The sequence below is a fragment of the Enoplosus armatus genome, chromosome 18 (genome assembly GCF_043641665.1).
Source record: "Enoplosus armatus isolate fEnoArm2 chromosome 18, fEnoArm2.hap1, whole genome shotgun sequence".
In the NCBI taxonomy this organism is placed as follows: domain Eukaryota; kingdom Metazoa; phylum Chordata; class Actinopteri; order Centrarchiformes; family Enoplosidae; genus Enoplosus; species Enoplosus armatus.
Genome location: NC_092197.1, coordinates 18,661,231 through 18,682,252, shown reverse-complemented (window position 1 = coordinate 18,682,252; position 21,022 = coordinate 18,661,231). Strand labels below are relative to the sequence as shown.

The following is a 21,022-nucleotide window of genomic DNA, read 5'->3' as shown; positions in this document are numbered from 1 at the left end:
CCTTTAATTATTCACATTTCTTTAAATGGCCTCTTGTGCAAAACACACAAAAGGGTAATCCTATTTTCTTTCTTCTTTTTTTTTTTTTTTTTTTTGCTGTATTTCCACCAGACCTGAATATACACACACTGGCAGACAGACAGACAGACAGACAGACAGATAACTTCATCAGAGAACAGGAAGACAAGCCATCAGAGAATGATTCAGCTTCAATAAAAAAGGACCGCTGATGGAAACCAACACCACCCGGAGGGCAGGCGAACATTCCTGAAATAGCTGCAATAGTTGCATTCGGGCGAGAGACCGGCGCACCAGAGCTCCAAACATGGCGAGGGAGAGAGAGCTCCACATGCCGCCTCCAACTCTCTCCCTCACTTCCGCCACACAGCGGGACTCCTTCCCCTCCGGCTCGCCCCGCCAGGTAAAGGGGCGACTATATACCGCGTACGTCAGCGTCATTACGCACGTCTCCGGGCGTGCGGCAGGTGTAGCCCCACCCCCCCGCCCCCCCCCCCCCCACCCCCGGGACCCGCCCCTCAAGTCAAACCTGCTGTCAGCCACAACTCTGCAGCCTGTCAGTCGGAAAAACGGAGCACCGCGGAGGGATCGTCGACAGGTAAGAGGCTGACGACTCACCGGGGCTACTGTTGGGGTTTTAACGCGAACTGCGGCTTGCTGTTGTTGTTGTTGTTGTTGTTGTTGTTGCTCTCGGTTACTTCGTCGAGGTCACGGCACGGTTTGAGGTGCCGGAGCGGAGAGTGACTGTGAGAGAAGTAGCGTAAAGTCGAGCGGACACCTGCGGGGGGGGGGGGGGGGGGGGGGGGGGGGGGGGAGGGGTCAATCACAGGAACTGCTTGTAGCTTCAGACTTGGATCTCAGTGCCACAAGGTCAGTCACATCTGTCTGAGCTGTAAGTGTCAGTTCCCTCTGACAAAGCCAATGCAAAAAAAGTACCATTTAATGTGGAAAAAGAATGATAAAACAGTATATAACAATACAGTTCAGGTAGATCAAGTCAGTAGTTGCCAACCCATTTTGAGGCTTTTGATTCCTTAAAACCAAAAGAGGCCCCCGTATCACAGGTTATGGATTTGTTTCATTTGTAGGCTTTGGTGAAACACAATTGTGTGTGTGGTTTGGTAACCGCTGGCAGAACTTAGCTTAAGTTCTTAACACTGACAGTTACCAAGGGCTGTGAATCTCTCGTGATGTCAGTACACAGAAGATAACAAAGTCAGTGTGAACTAACTATGTGTTTGGCCCTGTCCACGTCTGCGTCTGTCCGCAGTTTGGACCCCCTTTTAATGCTACAGCATGCAATGATGTTTTAGACAGCAGTGGGGCGATTAGGGGAAGGCCCCCTCTATCACCGTTCCAACACGACAGTGACCCCCGCGCACAAAGCCAGGTTCATCGGGAAAATCGGGTTTTGGCGCGGGGGGGAACTTGGACCTGGCCCGCACAGAAACTGGAGTGACATGGTCAACTATCAGTCATGGCTGTCATGGCAAATTCTCTATCAGTCACCATGGGGGAAAATCATTATGGTAACCTTTTACAGGAGGAGAGAAAAATAAAAAATGCCATTAAAAAAACAAAATAAACTTGCCGTTAAAGCAGCGTAGAAATATGAAATAAGAAATGTGTTGTATTGTCTGGTCATTGTTGCCCAGTTTTGTTTCCACTCAGCATTACTTTAGCTTTAAACTTGTGGCAATTAAAAACAGTAGACAGCCAGTAGACTAGGAAACTCCCATTCGTCACCGGTGGTGAAATATATAGTTTTGTGTTTTCTCTCAGTGCTCAAGCAAAGGTCGAGTCTGACTGTACTCTGCACTGCGCTCCGATAACAGAGCTGCAGAAAGGAGACGCTATCTTTATATCGCCTGGGCGGAGGGCGCTAATGTCACTTGCACCGTCAGTAATTGGTTATTGAATGACAACAATAATAACACTAACCGGGCCGGACCACGTGTCCATGCCCGCCGCCATGTGTTTGGGTAATCGTTCCGTAATGTAAGCGGTTATGTTCTCAACCTGTAGCTGTATTTGGGTGATTTTAATTTGAAGTTTCGTCAGACTTCTAAATGTTATGCTACGTTCACATGCTGCAGAAGGCTGAGGGCTTTGTTTTGGCTAACGCTGTTTGACACAGTGAGCGGTGAAGATGAAAACTTGTGATGTGGTTTCCAGTCCGACCGTGACGTGAACTGGTGGAACTGTTGTCAAATCGATCAGATTCTTATCAGATATCGAGAGGGGGTCACTCGGGAATGATCACCAACTTACTACAGAGGAGGCCTTTAGCTTCTTTTAGCTTGTAGTTTTTTTTACGCCACATTTAGAAAAAGAAAAGGAAGGAAGTGGGACATCTAGCAACTAACAAACCAGATATTTTGCCAGGAGAGCTAGTTTAGACCAAACCAGAGCTTTAGGGGAAGTGAATATTGGACTTAAGCTCATCAGGTGGACACAAACATGGCTCCATTGTGAGAATAATGTTGTTGAGGGGTAACTAGGGAACTGTTTGCTAACGCGTTAGCCGAAACAGTTATTTTAACTCCCATGTGGCCAAAAAATATATATTAATGCAGCTTTAAATGTGCTTTGTTTTGAGTTGGACGAGCTAGCAAGCTAGTTGCTTGAGTAGCTAATTTTGCTAGCTTAACAGCTAGCTTCCAGAACAGCGGGGCTAGCGAGCCACTTTATAGCAAATGAGTTCGAAAATGTGTCTCTTTCTTTGGCCTTCAACACACACACGCACACACACACACACACACACACACACACACACTTAACTGGTGTCTTCACCCCTGAAACCAAAGTTTCATTTGAATGCGCTCCAAATCGGATGCGCGTAGAAAGGGCTAGCCTCGTGCTGTAGCGTTAGCAGGGAAAACACCTTATACAGTCAGTCAGTCAAATACTGTAGCTGAAAACAGTTAAATGGACTGGTGGAGGTGTGTGTCAGGTGGACAGGCATGTTGTGATGCTGTTGTCTCGCCGACCTCAAAGCCGACGGAGGGGTCGGTCATGCGTGTAGAAGTGTTTCAGGCCGAGGAATGCTGAAAGCCCGACCTGGTATCAGCTGTTAGCATCTCTGACTCTCTGCCGATGGCTCTCTTCTGTCTGTCTCTTTCGATACCCCCCCCCCCCCCCCCCCCCCCCCTTTATCTCACTGTCCATCTTTCTTTCTGCTCTAACTGTCTCTATCTCCCCCTTTCCCTCTCACTTTCTCCTTATCTCCGTGCTCTGTCACATCTCTCTAGAGTCACACTTTCCCTTTCTCTCGTCTCCACTGTATATTCTCTCTTTCTTTCTCTTTTGCTTTCCTCTTTTTCGCTTTTCATTTGACTTCCCTTTTCGCCGACCAAAGTTGAGAGTATTTTGTGGAGCGTTTTATGCATCTTTTTGATTTGAGTTTGTGATATTGGGAACAACAATTTATGTCTTATCTTCATCCAGCTTACACTGACACACACCCATAGTCTCTCTCCCTCCCTCCCTCCCTCTCTCTCTCTCTCCCTCTCTCTCTCTTTTAATGTGCTTTAATGGGACTGCATTCTTTCCCTTGACTCCAGCCCAGTTAACCAACCAGACCAACAAGAAAACTGTTCTGTACTCTTTCACAGTTTTGCCCAGCACACACCCACCCCACGTACTCTGTCTCTCTCTCTCTCTGTCTCTGTCTCTCTCTCTCTCACCTTCTCACCTCCTCACCTCTCACACACACTTGCCAAGAAGGAGTCCAGAAGTAGAGACATGTTAAAAAACCCACCGGGGTTTCCTGCCTTCTACTGACCTGACAATGAACAACTGTACAAATCAACTGCCGACACCATTGAGTTTCAGTACTGTTGCCAAATCGATACTTACATACTTTGATGGTGTGGTACTAAATGTGGTACTAGAGGCTGGTTGCTAAGAACCATCTACAATGCTGTCCAATCAGCAGCTACTTGATCAGGAAGTTACTGTAGCATCACGGACTGTAATATAACCCTCAAAATGAAGATTCTAAGGTGGCCAAATGTCCCCACCTCTGTCCCCACAGTGCAGCACACAGTCGCCTCCTTAAGCTCGTCACTGTGAAGCATCCAGGACAGTTTCCCACACAGTGGATGAGACAGGCTCAACTGGGGATGGGCCAAGGGCTAGGTGTTAGGGAATTTGTTAGGATACGTCAGTGAAGGTCCTAATAAGTTCAGTACCTGTCTGTCCGTCTGTCTGTCTGTCTGTGTGTGTGAGAGAGAGAGAGAGAGACGTTAATAAGCAATGAGATAATAGATGATGTCAATGTTTTTGGAAAACTTGCTTCCCTTCCTACAGATACCTGTCTTTTGTGCGTGCATGTGTGTGTGTGTGTGTGTGTGTGTGTGTGTGTGTGTGTACTCCCATTCACCGAAACCTCCATTACCTTAGCATTTAGCTATGTCATAAAACTAGGGGTGAGGATCTCAGACTTGGCTTCAACGCACACACTTGATGTCAAAACTGTGGTGAAAGGTTGGGACTTGCCTCATCAACGAGTTGGAGTACAGTACACATAGCCTACAGTATATGTATTTTCAGACAGACATACACATACTTTTATCTTTTGTGGCATTTCAGAAACGGGGCCGATACTGTTACATACATATCTTAGATATACCTTAAGCATATCTGAATCTGTTCACACTAAACTTGTCATACATTTAGTGTCATTCCTTGATAGTTTGTAGGAAAAAAGAGATTTAAAATCTTGACATTTTTTTCCTGTATGTTCCATGTGAATGCTTCGACTTTGATCTGGTGATATGAACCATTACCCAGAGAGAGGAGCGGTTAGTACTTCAAGGGATCAAAATTGTGTGCAGGTCAACGAAGTTTTCTCACAATGGCACAAGAACAAGCGTGTTTTCTCATGTGTGCAGTGTACTTCCACTGCTGCGTGATGAGTTTTTGTTCAGGGTGTTGTCTGCCCGTCAGCTGTCAGGAGGGCTTAAAAGGTGAAACGTATATCTGTGTTTGCCTTCATTCTCTTCATTCTGTTGCTTTCATGTTTGCAGAAGTGATCACACACGTCCCGAAACATACAGTAGATGCGTATCCCGTGAAAGCCATTAGATCTGAGCTGTTTGTGGAGCTCAGTAATGGAACTCGGCCCGAGGAGAAACATCACAGTAAAACATCTTGTCCCAAAAATAATTATATGTTCTAAAATCCCTCTTGTTAGTTGAAATCTGAAAAAAATTATGAATGGAAATCCTAAATCTTCAAAAATTAGGTATTAAGTTTCACATCATTTGTAATAACACAAAAAAAATAAAATAAAGTCCTTAAGAGGCATTGAGTGATCTAAATCTTTAATTGATAAAATAGTCACGTAAATTAAGAATAATATCACCCTGACCTCAATTTCAGTGCTTCATCCCTATAGCTGGTTCAATGGATACATAGGTCGGTAGTTTGCAGCAGATCAAATCCAGTGGGGGTTTCATTGGTCGGGGGGGGGGGGGGGGGGCGAGGCGTGTCTCATTCACTCAGTCTGCCTGTAAAAGTATGTAGCCCAAAGTTCTTCTGAACAAGTCGTCCATTGTGTGCCACATTCATTTCTATTATAATACAAATGTCAAGACGTCTGGTATGAGGAACACCCCGAGGTGGCATCTGGTGCCCATCAATCATTAACGCAATGGAATTCATAGCAGGAGAAAGTTCCCATAAACCTAAAAAAAAAAAAAAAAAAAAAAAAAGCCTCTCTGTGCGCTTCATTAGTCACTGTGCTCTGCGGTACAACTCTGACACCAATCTACTGTTTTATTCTGCACAGGGACAATTGTCGAAGTCAGTCTTTTTTTTTTTTTGGTTGCTTTGCTTGTAGATTATCAGCTCGCCGGCAGTAACAAAATGCAACTGAATACATTTAGCGCAAATGACTTTAAACTAACTGTACTACTAATGGCGCACGCACCAATTTAGGTGAACAGTTTTGCTCAAAATGCATATTTTCTGTGTAGAAATACAATCAAAGATATTAGAATAACAAGTGAGGAAATAGCCTTAGTTTAACAGACATAGTAACGCTGCGTAAGCTAAAGTGTTAGCATTGTAGAGCTTGCTGCTAAAGTGTTAGCAAGTAGAGCTTGCTATCAAAGTGTAAGCTCAAGTGTTAGCATTGTAGAGCTTGCTATCAAAGTGTAAGCTAAAGTGTTAGCATTGTAGAGCTTGCTGTCAAAGTGTAAGCTAAAGTGTTAGCATTGTAGAGCTTGCTGTCAAAGTGTAAGCTAAAGTGTTAGCATTGTAGAGCTTGTTATCACAGTGGATGCCAAATTGTTAGCTTGGAGCTCGCTATAAATCAGAACAGTGAGCGATAAATGGTTAGCGAGCTCGCTCTGAAGCAACATGGTGAAGGAAATTGTCAGTTGGAGCTTGCTGTAACTCAACACAGTGAATGCTATATTGTTAGCATAAAGCTTGCCACGAATGCTGAAGTGTTAATGGAGCTCCTGTCAACTTACCTGCTAAACTGTTTGTTTTTGAGAACAGAATCATACTAATCGCTGAGTGTCAAATTGTTAGCATGAAGCACTGAAGTGTTTATTCTTTCATCTGAGAAAGGCTGAGTGTCAGTCATTTCACAGAGAGGGTGTTACTGTGCAGTATCACTCAACGTCCTGAATGGTAAGGTGTTAGCATGAAGGCTGCCGTCACTCAACACAGTAGACGTCCAAAGCGCTATGTGGGTCACTTGATGTGCAGAAGATGATCCGTTGCAGCTAGCATTGCACTTGTCGGTTAAATTATTGGCCACAGGTAAAGAGGATTGTAGCTGAATGAGACATCATGTCACAAACTGCAACTCAGCAGTGAATCATGGAAAAGTATGAAGGTGGATGGAGGTGGCAGGTATGTTCGGAATGAGGGTGTGAGCCTCGAATGGTAGGCTGACACACACGCAAAATTGTTCGGAATGGTAACATTGCATACTTCTATTATGTCATTTAAGTACCAGTTATTTATGCAAGGAGGGACGGAGGATGTTGGTATGTCTGGTCCAATAAACAGCTTTTGACTTCCTAGAAGTAGCTTGTTGGAGCTCACAGACAGATTCAACCTGGAATGAGGTTTCACAAATAGGCATCACTTTGTTTTACATACTGTACAATAGTAGCATTCCTACAGGTTCACTGCATGACACACTATGTGAGGCGAGGTGTGTGAGTCCAATAAAATCACAGTCTGTGTCAAAGTGATGAATAAACAGTAGCACTAAGATGTGAGTAGGAAATATAAAAATGCAAGTAGAGGCAGGGCATCAGCTTGCATCATCCATTTGCGCTGCTCCCATGTTTGGGAAATGCAACATCTCACTTAATTCCAATTTAATTAAGCAAGACAGCAAAGCTGTAAATCAGCAGGCTGTGGGCGTGTCTCGCGGTGTGATCCGGGACCGCAGATTTCACCACGTTCCTCTCATGACTGTGAGCTTTCAGGTCAGCTTTCGTATATATCGGTTGGTTCGCATTATTAGCCAAAAAAAAGGGCCCTGGGACCACTCACCTGTGGGTCCGTGCAGAGCTCCTCAGCAGCGCAAGGGATGCATTTTACATTTACAGTTTGTTTGGAATCAACAAGAAGTGTCCGGTCGTGATGACAGAGGCCCAAACTGAATTGAACACCCAAAGAGAGAGCAGGAACAGTGCAGTCCCGCCCACTAGGTTTGATTGACATCTTGATGATCTCCAGGGCACCTTGGCGACAAAAGTGGACACTAAATAAACACTTCATTTCAATTGTAACACACATTACAGGTCCACTACATCTGACACCTGAGTGGGGTTGTTGTATTGCCATGGGCTTTAGGTGTGTATGTGTGGATCTCTGGTGGATCTAAGTAGACACTCTGTCAGCTCCGATCACATGGTGTGTCATAATCATCACAGGAGACAAATGTCCAGAAATGGATTCCAGGGATTTATAGTTGATCAGCTCTGATCTCAGGAGGGCTGAAATGCAGCATCTTCTGCACAAATCACAGTGGAGTCGAAACCCCTTTTAACCCTCTGTAAATGAGTTTCTGTAGTTGATTTAACTGATAAATGAAGCCCCAGATAAGATCTCTCATAACCTGAGCGAACACAGTGGTATTTTAAAGCTCCACTGAAATGAAGGTGAAGGAAAAAGTCCATGAGAGAGGCTGTTGCTTATAAACTTTTCCAAATCAGAAGCAGGAGCGTGTCTACATGAAACAACTCCTGGAATGCATTGAACTTTGCAGATTTATGGTACTTTATAGAACCCCCTGCATGTGATCTAAATTGAAAGTATTCTCGCCATATGACTGAAGGCGCAGAGACATTCACGCCTCCCAGAATACCCATGATGATCCCACCACATCTGGTGGCGATTATCAGAAACAAAATAAGGTTGAGGGGCTTCTGATTATTGAATGGCTTGTAAGAAACACTCCAGATCAATACCTCTTACATGTCTGAATGCTAAATAGGAAGCCAGAGCCTTCAGGCGGTTAGCATTGCTTAGCACAAAGACTGGAAGCAGGGGGAGGTGGCTAGTGTGGCCCCGTCCAAAATGACTTAATTTATCTGTTTAACACTTCATATCTGGTTTGTTAAACCCTACTTCCAGTCTTTACGCTAGGCGTATCTAGACACAGACATGAGAGGGGTAACAATCTTCCAGAACCCTCTGCAAGAAAGCAGATAAGCGTATTTACCAAAACTTAAACTATTCCCACTGTTGGACCAAATCCATCATCGGGAGACAAAAAAAAAAAATCATACGGTTTGTCGTGTCTAAAGATTGAAATACTTTGCCATGTGATCCTGTCACTGCCCATTGTTTCAAATGTAAAAACATTTGAATGTTTGCTTTTTACCTCTGGAATTGGGACCCATCAGGAGAAAAGAAAAGCTAGTGATAGTAATGGTATGCCAGTAGTGACAATTGTTTAATATACCAGTTCATCCAGTGCGGAGTCCCAGTTCACCTCACTTGTACGGTGCAGTACAAATTATCAAAGAAAACAGTTTTTGATGGATGTTCCTTTTCTCTTTTGGTGTACGAATGATAGTGATCATTCTTGCCTACAGGACTCAACACAACACTTGTTGTTGTGTGGGGTTTTGAAATGATCTTAACGTCTGTTATATATATATATATATATATATATATATATATATATATATATATATATGCAGTATAACACAGGGTAATGGTGCCAATTGAACGCAGTCGTCTTTCGTTTTATTGTGTCACATTTCTGCCATGGCGCTATCTATTTTTTGTCTTGAATTCTCTTTTCCAAACTGACCCGTAGTCTCACTGAACTCATCAGAATGCTTCTCAATATGTTTCTGCACTGAAAGCCTCACTTTTATTATTTTTATTTTTTTTTGCCTTTTAATTCCATTTCATCAGCCTTTTCCCACCTTAACATAATGTTCAGGCCAAGCGGTTTAGGTTTTCGGGTCGTGAGTGTGTTTTGGAGCCCATTTCCTACATCTTGTAATTTCTCCTGCTAATGGACGCCTGAGAGTCCTAATTATTCATCTCAGTCATTTAAAAACTGCCACCGAGCTACTCCTGAAATGCATCTTAGTGCGTTTTTGCATTTTATAGCTCCTTGTTTTTTCCTCCAAATTTTAATGAGTGTTGTTTTGCATTATGCAGTACCTCCAGGCTTCAATTTGGCATCTGGGAAAATTGGCTTGACTCCAAGACTGTGGTCACCCAGTGCTTATTACCCATTAAGCCTCGTCGGAGGGCCGAGTGGGTGCAGGCTGGGTGGGTGCTGGGTGGGTGCTGCAGTGCTTGGAGAGTAGATGTTGTTGTTGTTGTTGTTGTTGTTGTTGTTTTTGTCGACGTTCTAGTTATGGAAGTGAACTAAAAGATGAGAAAGTGAAAGAGTTTGAAAGTCTGTCGACATGCACACACACACCTACTTTTTGTATATATTAGGGCTGGAGAATTATTGAAATTATTATAATCATCATGCTGTTTTCTTCTGCCGTTAAGTAAACTTTTTTTTATTTTACATTTTGCTTTAGACAAGACTGCCTAATTTCAGAGCATATAGATTCATTAATTCGAAGTGGTATTGTAGTTTCTCTTAGTGGTGTTAAAGCAGTTAAACACATTTTTGCCAAAGACGCATGAACAGTTGTTATAATATAGCAATCTGAATATCGGTGAACATGTTTGAGATTGAACAACCCACTTGACAAACGGAACATTGATTCTCGAGACCAGATTACGTTGACAATGGCCAATGCTGTACTTTTTCTGGTGAGGACAGTGTGGACGATTGTGCGTTCAGTAGCATGCTTGGCCACGTTTTGGCCGTAATCATGCAGCTCAACAGTACGTGACCGTATTCCTGTCTGCTTTAATATCTATTTTACTTTATTCTGCATGTTTGGTCGTCCCCTTTTACCTGATCAGTCCTCGTGTTATTCTGCCCGCCTACCTTCTTCCTGTCTGTCTGAAAAATGACAGCTGACTTTTATCTTCAGCCGTGGCTTTAGGAGTCATGTTTTCATGTTGTCCGTCCCGTCCTTGTGAACGCGATATCTCTGGAATGTCTCGAAGGAATTTCTGTAAATTTGGCTCAACTGTCCAAAACTCAAAAGAATTGATGACCATATTTCACAGTTGGTCGGACAATAAATTGCTGACGCTTTTGACTCAAAGGTCGCTGTGACCTTGGCGAACACATTTTTGGCCATAAGAAATGCAGTAATCATGACCAAAAAAGGTCAAAGTTCAACTTCACTATCACATCATATTCAACACCATAATTCAAGAGCAGAAGATTGTGACCATATTGCACAGTTGGTCGGACACTGAATAGGTGACACTTTTGACTTCGAGGTCAAAAGTCAATGATAAAATACACTTTATACCTTTTTCTTCAATTCCTTCTAAGTCTTCATATTATAAGAGTCTGGACAGACAGCGATGTAAACTGACTGGTTGGCAGAGGCATACAACTGCGGGGCAGCAATTCTAGTTTTGAGTGAGTCTTTGGGAGGAGCTCATTGTAAGTAGCTTGCAAACCCAGCCCTGCACACCTGTGTATGGTTGGGTGGTGGTGGTGGTGGTGGTGGTGGTGGGAGCTGTGTTGTGCCAAACCCTAAAATAACTTGGGGTGAAACCTGTATGCAGTGAAAACATGCCATTAGTCATGGTGCGAGAGGGACAAAGTGATGTTACCAGAACGTGGGTCATTATCAAACAAGTTGCCACGTCTATGACGAGGACAAAATGTTGGCACAGTTCACCTTCCATACTTGAGGGTGCCATTAGAAATGAAAATCCTGAGAATCAATTTCTCTGCAACTTTGGCTGTGATCTGCACTTCGGTGCCAAATTGATTCTCCTTTCACTTTCACCTTCTCTCTGGATGCACAAATGCTCCCTTCTCCCTGTAATGAAAAGGGGAAGGCAATTTAGAAAGTGATGCAGGACAGCAGAACATGGCGTAGACAATTCAACACATTTTCTGTGTGAGGGCTTTTTAAGAAACACAGAGGCCTCCGAAACTGGCCGTTTTGTTCTGTCTAATGCGGCTAATGATAGTGGAGAGAGTGGGAGGGATGTGATCTTAAACTTGTGTAATTGTTAAATACAGAGGAACTGGTTCAGCTCTGCTTCAATTAACAGGGGAGGAGACAAGAGGGAGAGAGCAAATACAGGAGAGGTGATATGTTGCTTATTCACCTAACTGGTTCTACTGTTTTATATAGTTGGTGTGGTTATACTGGGAGAGAGAGAGAGAGAGAGCTGCATGCCAGTCCAGTTTGGATTAGGACAACCCTGCCCTGTAAACATTGGGTTCATTTGTACAAACTCATGTAAACAGCATTTCATTTCAAATTCTAGTGCAGATCTCAGCGTTCCCGAAGAGACCAAATACACTATGTGGCCAAAAATGTGTGGACACCCCTGCTTATATGTGTGTACTTTTGATCTTGCACGAAGTGGAAAATTTGTGCAAATTCACACCACTTCTTACAGCATCAGAGGAGTCAGAGGAGTAGTTAAAAGTTGTTTCCATCATGATGAAACATTCCTGGTCCGCAAACGAGCCTGCAGGGCGTCGCCTGCTGCTCGCTTAAAGCCGCTGCCGGTTCAAAGTGCACCGGCCATGCCACAAGGTTGACATGCCACATCTGTGAGTCATGAGCAAGGCATGTTGGGTCGGAAAAAGGTCCGTGGCGTACTCCGCCACACGCAGATTTGTTGGCAGAGTAATGACATGTGTCGGCATCATGACAGTGCAGGTCCACAGACTTTTTTTTTTTTTTTAAATGTATTATACTTTTTTTTGGATTTAACAGTTTAAAAAAATATATTTTTAGATACATTTTTGCCCATTTCTCTTTTTTTTTAGCGGGGGGGCTGCATATATGAATACATGCCTATAAAATAGTGTAAATACATATGAATAGACAATAAGCTAAAGAATAGTGGACTGGGATTTAAATATATATATATATAAACAATGGAAAAAGAGTCTGGTTTCACAAAACAACCTGCACTCTTGTATTTCTGGGTGAAGAAAAAAACGCAATCAGATAATACGGATATACAGAGTGAAGACAGACTATGTAAATGACTGAAGATGGTAGAGTGATTCATAGCTTCCTGCGGGTGGAGAGGCAACCTCACCTGACTGCGTGGTATTATTTGTACAAACAGGGAGAGTCTGCAGTGTCTCATCTGAAAAGAATGGGACGCTCCTCTGAGCTGCCGCCAGAGTTCGTCAGGAAGGGATAGCAACTCTCTCATCGGCATAATTTTACTTTTACTGAGGTAGATATTTGATTGAAATACTGGTGGAGGTAAAAGCCCTTCCCTCATTAAGTCAATTTTGTGGAAAGTTTCATGGTCACGGAAATAAAGCCATCTGGCTTCTTCCTCACCATGATCACGACTATATGTTACTTAGAATATTAAAAAGCCGCACTCCTATTAAAGCAGAACTAATCAATATTTTCTTATGAAAAAATTGGTCAAATGAGCCTGTGTAGTGTGAAAGGAGTAACTCCTAGTAACCAACCCACAGAGAGTTATCGCCACCTCCTTTTAGCCTCTGTTAGCACATAGTTTTGGTTTTACAGCACCGTTACTGTACGGTTCAGTCTCATCTGCCTGTTTTTTTTTTTAGCAAACTGACTGTACACTTATCGGACTCCAGATGGAAGGATAGTGTTGCGCTGTGTCTGCTGGATGTTGAAGTGGCCGCTCGCTGACACATTAGCCAGAACAACGTGTCTGGGATGTTCAGCTTGTTCAGCGTCAAGTGTTGCCCCAAAGAACTGATTTTGAATATTGTCATACACTTTACAGAATGGCCATGCCCAATGCTCCAATCTACAGTAAGTTAATTTCCTTCAATTTCGATTCATGGATTTTCATCCTAATACGAATAAGTATTAGTAATAATTTCAACATCACCCCTCGGGACGGGACTAACTTTCCAGTTTTAGCTCCACCACTGGTAAGGCTCTAAGAATAGCTACATCAACAGCGTGTTGTTTGTTCATCGCAGCATCTGGCGAGGCTTTAGACATTTAATCTTGTTACATAAAATCGTCTGTGTGTGTGTGTGTGTGTGTGTGTGTGTGTGTGTGTGTGTGTGTGTGCGATAGAGAGACAGAAACAAGGCCCTGAAAAGAACAAAGTCAACAAAAAGGGAGAGAGAGCGAGAGAGAGAGAGAGAGAGAGAGCTGCAGACATGCAGGGAGGCCCCGCCCTCCTCATACCTGCCTGCTTATCAAGGTGTGTCTGACTTGGTGGCCTGCCACAATCATCAGGCCCCACCCAGACACACCCTGGGGTGAAAATTAGGGCTCATCCAAATTGGGTGGGTGTAGGGGGGTGAGGACTGTGATCCAACCTTTAGGTATATTTTTTCTTAGCGCTGACTTGACCGGACTTGATGGCTGACTTCCCATTCTGTTAAGATCATGCTTTTTGTGATTTTGTGACTGTTTATATTGAGTTTCCTATTTTGTTTTGGGACAGTAATAGCCAAAGATGATCTTTTTAAAGCCTTAAAATTGGACAATTATTGATTGATTATTATTGATTTAATACATGTAGATTTAGTTTATTTAGTAAATTTAGAGTTTGAATTTTCACTTTCACTTTTAATTTCCAGTGTGAATGTAGTTCTGGAGTCGAGACACATTCTTTGTCCCCATATTGAGTTGGTCCTGTTCTCTTTAGTTTTGTTGTTCAGCTTGGTTCAGTTTGGTCCGTGTAGTCGAAGCTGTTTTTGTTGTTGTTGAACAAATCAAATTTAAGCAAGCTAGGACTCCTCCCTTCATTCACTTTTTTTTTTTCATTTCCTGCACATTGACATGCGCACACACACACGCACGCACACACACACACACACACACACACACACACACACAAATGAGAGGTTGAGTAAACAGATCAATCAGGCACAGAAACCCTGACAAACTCTGGTGGGATATTAACTAACACTCACATTCTCTCTCTCTCTCTGCTTGTCCATCCTGGTCAGTGTGGAGGTTGTAGTTAGGGTCATCTCCATGTACACAGTAGTGCAGCCCACCCACTAACACACACACACACACACACACACACACACAGACACCCCCTGTGGTCTGGGCTCAGTGAGGTGAAATTAGTTTGGTCTGTCATCATGAACACTTCTCTCTCTCCAAGTGCTGCCGTGAGTATTTCAGTATTGAGTATTGTCTAAAGTCTTAGCATTGAAGCAGTTTGTTCAACTTGGTCTGTGTGAGGCTTTACTAGGCTTAAAGGCTTTTAAACTAGGGTTTAACTAATTGAATCATTTGGAATGATTTAGGATAGCAAGTAACTGGTTAAAGCCCAATGTTAAATATTGGGTGACTTAGCTGAAAATACTTTTTTTCTTTCGTTTCAAAAGTCTTTGGCGCGACACACATTAGTTGACATCTCTAGCACACACGACATACGTCACACAGCCCGACAAGATGGAAACAGTAGCCTCGTGACACCGATGTAAAGTTTGCCTTTTTTAAAGTCTTGGTATTGTAACAGTTAGCTAATTTCTGACGTTGAAAGCCTCAGCTCTGAGAGAGTTAGCTGCGGTTGGTCTTTTTAGCTAGCTTAATTCTAAAAGTTTGCTAGCTTTAGCCCTTTTAAGGCCTTAGTATTGGGATAGTTTGGTATATTTTCTTGTCTTAAAGCCTCAGTAAGGGGAAACCCAGCTATAGTTGATCTTATTAAAGCCTTAGTCAGAGAACTGTCTAAAGTTGGCCTTATAGAGTTAATATAGGAACATTTAGCTACGGCTAAAACCTTAGACAAGTAGCTACAGTTAGCCTTTTTTAATAGCAAAGTATCGGGATGTTTAACTTGGCTTGTTTTGGTAATTTGGACAACACTTAACGTTGGTTAAGTTGGTCTTTTTTTAAGTCTCAGTGTTTAAAAAAACACAAAAACAATATTTTCCTTTTTTTTTAAAGAATTGGTATTTACAGATTAGTGGTAAAACAATTAGCCCAGCTATGGTCTATTTACACACCGTAGACATGAGTACATGTCGTGGCGTCCGGGCCAGCCTCTGCTCCACAAGCTTCTGTTACTTTTGTCGAGCTGGGATGTTTGTTTGGTTACCAACATTTAGAAAATTGGTGAAGTCATGATACAGATAGCGGCATTTGTGTCAGGTTATGTTATTCTGACAGTACAAACTTGTCTCCTAGAAATGATATTTATATGCTACTAATTTGTTTTCCCAATTACGTTTTGCTGGGATATGTATTTCGGATAACAAATTAGCAGTATGTAAACATAATTTAAAGGAGACGGGGTTGGACAGTAGCTAGGAGAGAATTATAACACCTCACATTCACCAGGCACTGTCTTCATAATGAGATTTTTTGAAAAGAGAGGACTTTTGTCGGGTCACCTGCATGTCACATGCTACTTAAATACTGTATATTGAGACTTTTTCCCAGAGGGATTAAAACACAATGGACTTGTTTTGATTGCATTTAATCAGACAACACAGACTCACTGTGTCACGAACACCCGGCCCACTCACGTCGTGAATGCATCCACTCACATGGCGAGGAAGGGAATTAATTGCCTGCTGTCCATCTGTAGCATTTATATATGTATGAAGATTGATTTCCTCCTTTTTAAGATGGAAACATGCATACGAGCCACCTGGGTGAGCTGCTTCCGCGCAGTCTTACAATGGCTCTCTGTGGTGGGTTTCAAACAGTGGTGGGTGGGAAGCGTCTACCAGCCGAGGGTCTGTTCAGTAAGCAGACCTGTATTGTGGTTATCAACACCTCAAATGTATCATCCTCGTCTTCAGAACAATACTGAACGTTTCTGTTACACTACAGGGCACATTTACCTGTTGAAACCAACTTAAAAATGTTGAAGAGATTTTGCTTTAACAAGAAGGTAAATTAAGGTAGTTTTCTTGTTTTACTTTCACTTCCGTGCTTCTTTTTTTTTTGTTGCACAAAGTCATTACAGATATCAGACTTCGTGTTTCTGCCTCATTGGCTGCCACTCATCCTGCTTAAGATTTGAACAATGACTTCCACAGAGCAAGGTTAGGCCATCCATCACAGTGAAACACTGGCAGAGGATGATGTTTTTACGTGACCCCTCGGCCTCCTGTCACTCACCTGACACGCAGACAGGTAGAAGCAGATGTCTCCTACAGGACACAGTCCTTCCAAAGAACATGGCACCTGACAAACTGCGCTGCCTGCTAGTCTGGACATGAGTTCATTGTAAATTGATGAGTAAATTGTTACTGTTATTATTAATGCTGAAACAAGTAATTAATTAATCAATTAGTCAATTGAAAATGAATCAACAAATATGTTCATAATCGATTCATCGTTTCAGTTGTTTATAGGGGCACTCCACCGATTTTAGACATGTAGGTCTGTTTACTCGTTCCTCCTCCACCTGTGAAAACAGTTGTATAATGTCTTCTTTCTAAAGTCTAAAAAAGTAACCCATCTTGGATTTGATTATACATGTTATGTTATTAACATAGTGTGGGGTATAAAAGACGTGGCAGACAAGGCCTGATGAAGGATGATATTAAGTTGCATTATGAACCCAGTGTTTCTGAAGCTCGACCTATACGAGGGATACAAGTCAGGATATCTCGGCCTCTGCGGTTTCCATTTTGACCGTTCTTATTTTAATCTGTCCTAACTGGTGGAGCTCCTCAAGTGTGAGGAATTGATGCCTGTTTCTGCTTTCTGTCATTAGAAATTGAATATCTTTGTGTTTTTAGACTGTTGGCCAAACCAAGTGAGACATTTGAAAATGATCACTTCAGGCTCCCAGAACTTGTGATGGGAGCCTTTCACAATGCTTTGGGGTTTTTTTTTTGTTTTTTTTACATTTTTAAGACCAAATGAATTGATTTAATTGCAAAAAGTTGTGTATTTAGGGCATCCTCTCAGGAGCATAATTCAGTCTGCAGGGCAGGACTCACTACATTTCAGCCTTTGTCTCCAATCAGTCCTGTTTCTCTCCATTCCACACCAATGAAAAACTTTGTTAAAGAATCAGAGCAGGTTGTTTTGCCAATTTGGGTGTTGCCTTAATTCTCCGTCTGTCTCTCTTTAAAGCCTTCAGAGTTCCAGAGAAACAGAGAGGACTTCCCTGCTTCGCTGGGCAAACTACGGCAGCTGATAGAAGACAAAGTTCACATCCTACAATCCCCCATCACTGAGGAGCAGGAGGTAAACGACACGACAACTCATTATAAACATTATAAAGTGTGTACAAACCCTTACGTGAAGTTACTTTGCACTTGCCAGCCGCTTTAAACAAGAAAGCTCCATCACGTTATTAGTATAGTACACAGTAGTAACATACACACGTTTCTTATGTTGATTAACTGCTACAAACCAGTGAAGTGCAATACATTAACATGTTGTAATGTGGCAACAATGCAGTTAACTAAAAATATATTTAAAAAAAAACAACATAAAAGCATACAAACCAACAATGTCAAAGTATCACTTTGTAACCTTTTATGTAGAAAAAAGTTTATTATTTTTTAAAATTATTATTACTATGATTAAGCTATTAGAAAACGCATATCTCTGCAAAGACAATCAAATTGATTGAAAGTAGAGCTTGTGTAAGCATGAGTGAAAATGCAGTGTACCGGTTACTATTCGTATAAATGATATGCAATGGAAAAAACAATTTGCAGAAAGGTGCGTCTACATTTCAATGTCACACATGTTACAAATAACAGGTGTAGAAATATGGAGTGTGACTGGAAAGATGAGATAATAGGAACTGTATTAAGGGGTGCTTCATACTGCAAGTGCCAGATATAACGAAATAATCCCATTTAATGGTGCATTTGATGATGACCTAAAGGTAACATTTTCCAGTCGGGACAGATTTGAAGGAAACGCTTTACTCTTTAATGAGTTCAATCTCTACAAATTGAACCGAAAAGGTAGACAGAATGAGTTTCAGAGCAGCGTCACTGGAATCTGAAACATGACGCCTCCAGTAAAAACAGTTAGATGATTATCACCAGTGTAACAGAGGCGTCAAGTGTCATTTTGTCTTTGCTGACTATTTCTTTTTTTCGTTGATGTTTTTAAAACATGACTCTTTGCTAGAGGGTACAGGGCTAATTGCTCAATACTGCCTTAACTGCATTCCTCCTAACAGTCTATACAGGGATTTGTTTTTATTGGTAATGTCTTTTCTCCATTTCTCTGTGGGAACCTGTGTCCCTTTTCTGTTTTTCACTGTCTGTCTGTCTCTCTCTCTCTCTCTCCCTCTCCCTTTCCTTTCCCTCGTTGTTGACGTCTTCTGAGGTCACGTTCAGTAAGGCAGCTCAAATCAATGTATTCAATAAGTGTCATTTTTCAAAAAGCCCTACAATAATTTAAAAAGAGTCAAATTAAATCTACGTTTGAAATGCCAGTCAGTGGGTTTTAATGCGACTTCCGTCGTGTGACCTGTGTTTGATGCCTCTAAACAGTTTGTGAAACGAGTGTGATGTCTGGAGAAGCAGCACGCCCAAAGTGACAGCCCACACCAGGAATTTGCAATCGCATGTGTCAATGTATACATCAGCTGATAAATGACAAGAAATTGAAGCACAGAGTTGCCAAAGATATGCTTTGAAACAGTGTCACCATTCTATAATTTGTCCAGATTTATTTTTCAACTGCAAAAGGTCCTGGCCGGAAAATGTCTTGGTCGCAAATTGTTTGAGGAAAAAAACTAAATTGATCTAAAACTACATTCTGCGCTCATTGCAAATTTAGTTTTTTTGGACTTCAATAATCGGAAGAAAAAAAAACCTAAGAGTGAACGAAGTCTAGAAAATGTGTGTTTTCAATGTGGACTAAACAAACAGATTTGGCTGCCGTGTGAACATAGTGCCAGTTTGTCTCTCGGACTGAGTCACATGGACACAGACAGAGAGACGAAGGGGAGGGCGATCATCGTGTTCTGCCAGAATGACTCAATCGGTCTGTTGCCTCTCAGCCCACAAGCCGCTCGCTAAAGGACTCCGTCACCGCGACGAGTTCAGACTCGCAACCTGATTAGATGTCACCTACTCCACTCCAACTCCCTCGTCATGTCCTCGAGTGTCTCTTTTGGTTTTTCCTCTCGTCCGTCCGTCTGATCAGTCTGTCTACCCTCACTCTGTCCGCCTTCAGCTGGTGATTCATCGTTTTACTCAACATGTTGCTATGTCTGACAAACAGAGACAGCAGACTACTGAGAGCTGGTTTGTTATATGGGTATATGGGTACATTCTCATATCAAATACTCTGCAGACTAAATATTATAAGATGACTGATAGAGCATTTGTCTGTTTTGTCTTTTTATTGTCAGCACACAACAGGTGTGTAAGGGTCTTCCCTTTCACCCTGGTAACTCTGGGACAGAACTGTAACTAGAAATCAAGCCTAAACAAATGGCACTGTCTTATTTCCCAGCAATGAAAGTCGTCATGTGCAGAAACATCATTACATTTGCTCCCTGAATTTCGCCAAAGCCAGTTTCTGTATCTTAACTTCTTCTTCTTCCACCTGTACCTGTCCAGCGTGTGCGACTTCTGTCAAAACCTAATGAAACGTAAACCCAGTGTTTATCGAACATGCTCAGAATGGCAGTTTTTGCAAATTAGCACTAAACACCAGTTGAGGGTAATTTGCAGGTATTTGGTCACAAGGCAAGTACTGGACAAATAAAACATTTGGAACTGATGATGGCGCTGGAGGAAAAGTCACGGGGTCACCACAATTGGTACAATTCATCCTGAGGGTGACATGAATGTGTGGCAGTGTTCAGAACATTACGCCCACATCCTGATTTATAGAAAAACAAATGCTAACGTACCTCCATGTAATGTTCGCAAATGGCCAGCCCACTAGCGTAGCATAAGTTCGATGAGGACGAAGGTTTGTTGTAGTCCTTGCCACAAGTGTTCCGTGTAAGGTGGAAACTGGGTGATGTGCCGCGTGGTAGCCAAACTGTTAGCTTGCTCACGATCATTTAGCAAAGACACTCATGTTAACATGCCAATACGCCAACTTACTGTATGCTGGCATGATGCTAAGATTTAACAGCAGCTACAGTTACTGTGGCCGTCTAGTTAACGGATTGGCATCACGTTAACGCAGAGCGGCTGCCAGAGGGTGTGTCACAAAGCTCCTGTAACTTCTCCGTCTCCTCCCGTGATCAGGGCTTGGCGTGTGAGGAGAACAAAGGGAGAGGAGGACTGTGGAGGTTTGCCATTTTGAGTGAGCAGCTGACCTTTCACCTCCAGCAACTGCAGAGACAGACAGAGCAGGAGCTCTGCAACATACGCACACAGTGAGTCCGCGACATGTTACGTGTTTGATACGAGGAGGCTACTGTACACACAGCCTTCCTTTCTTTGCATTAGTCTGTTCGCCCCACAGAGGATATTTTCAGTGTCCTGTTGCTACAAATACTACAAAATATGATCCTATTTACTAAA

At 42.5% G+C, this 21,022-nt stretch overlaps 1 protein-coding gene across 1 annotated transcript in view; it reads left to right on the top strand.

Annotated features, from left to right (window-relative positions):
• Window positions 1-325: 325 nt before the first annotated feature.
• LOC139301676 (cingulin-like) overlaps window positions 326-21,022 on the top strand; it is a 50,156-nt gene continuing 29,459 nt past the window's right edge. The window contains exons 1-4 of the mRNA XM_070925118.1: window positions 326-421; window positions 572-616; window positions 17,640-17,753; window positions 20,744-20,874. Of these exons, the coding sequence (XP_070781219.1) occupies window positions 326-421; window positions 572-616; window positions 17,640-17,753; window positions 20,744-20,874 (386 nt within the window). The remainder of the gene's footprint in view (window positions 422-571; window positions 617-17,639; window positions 17,754-20,743; window positions 20,875-21,022) is intronic.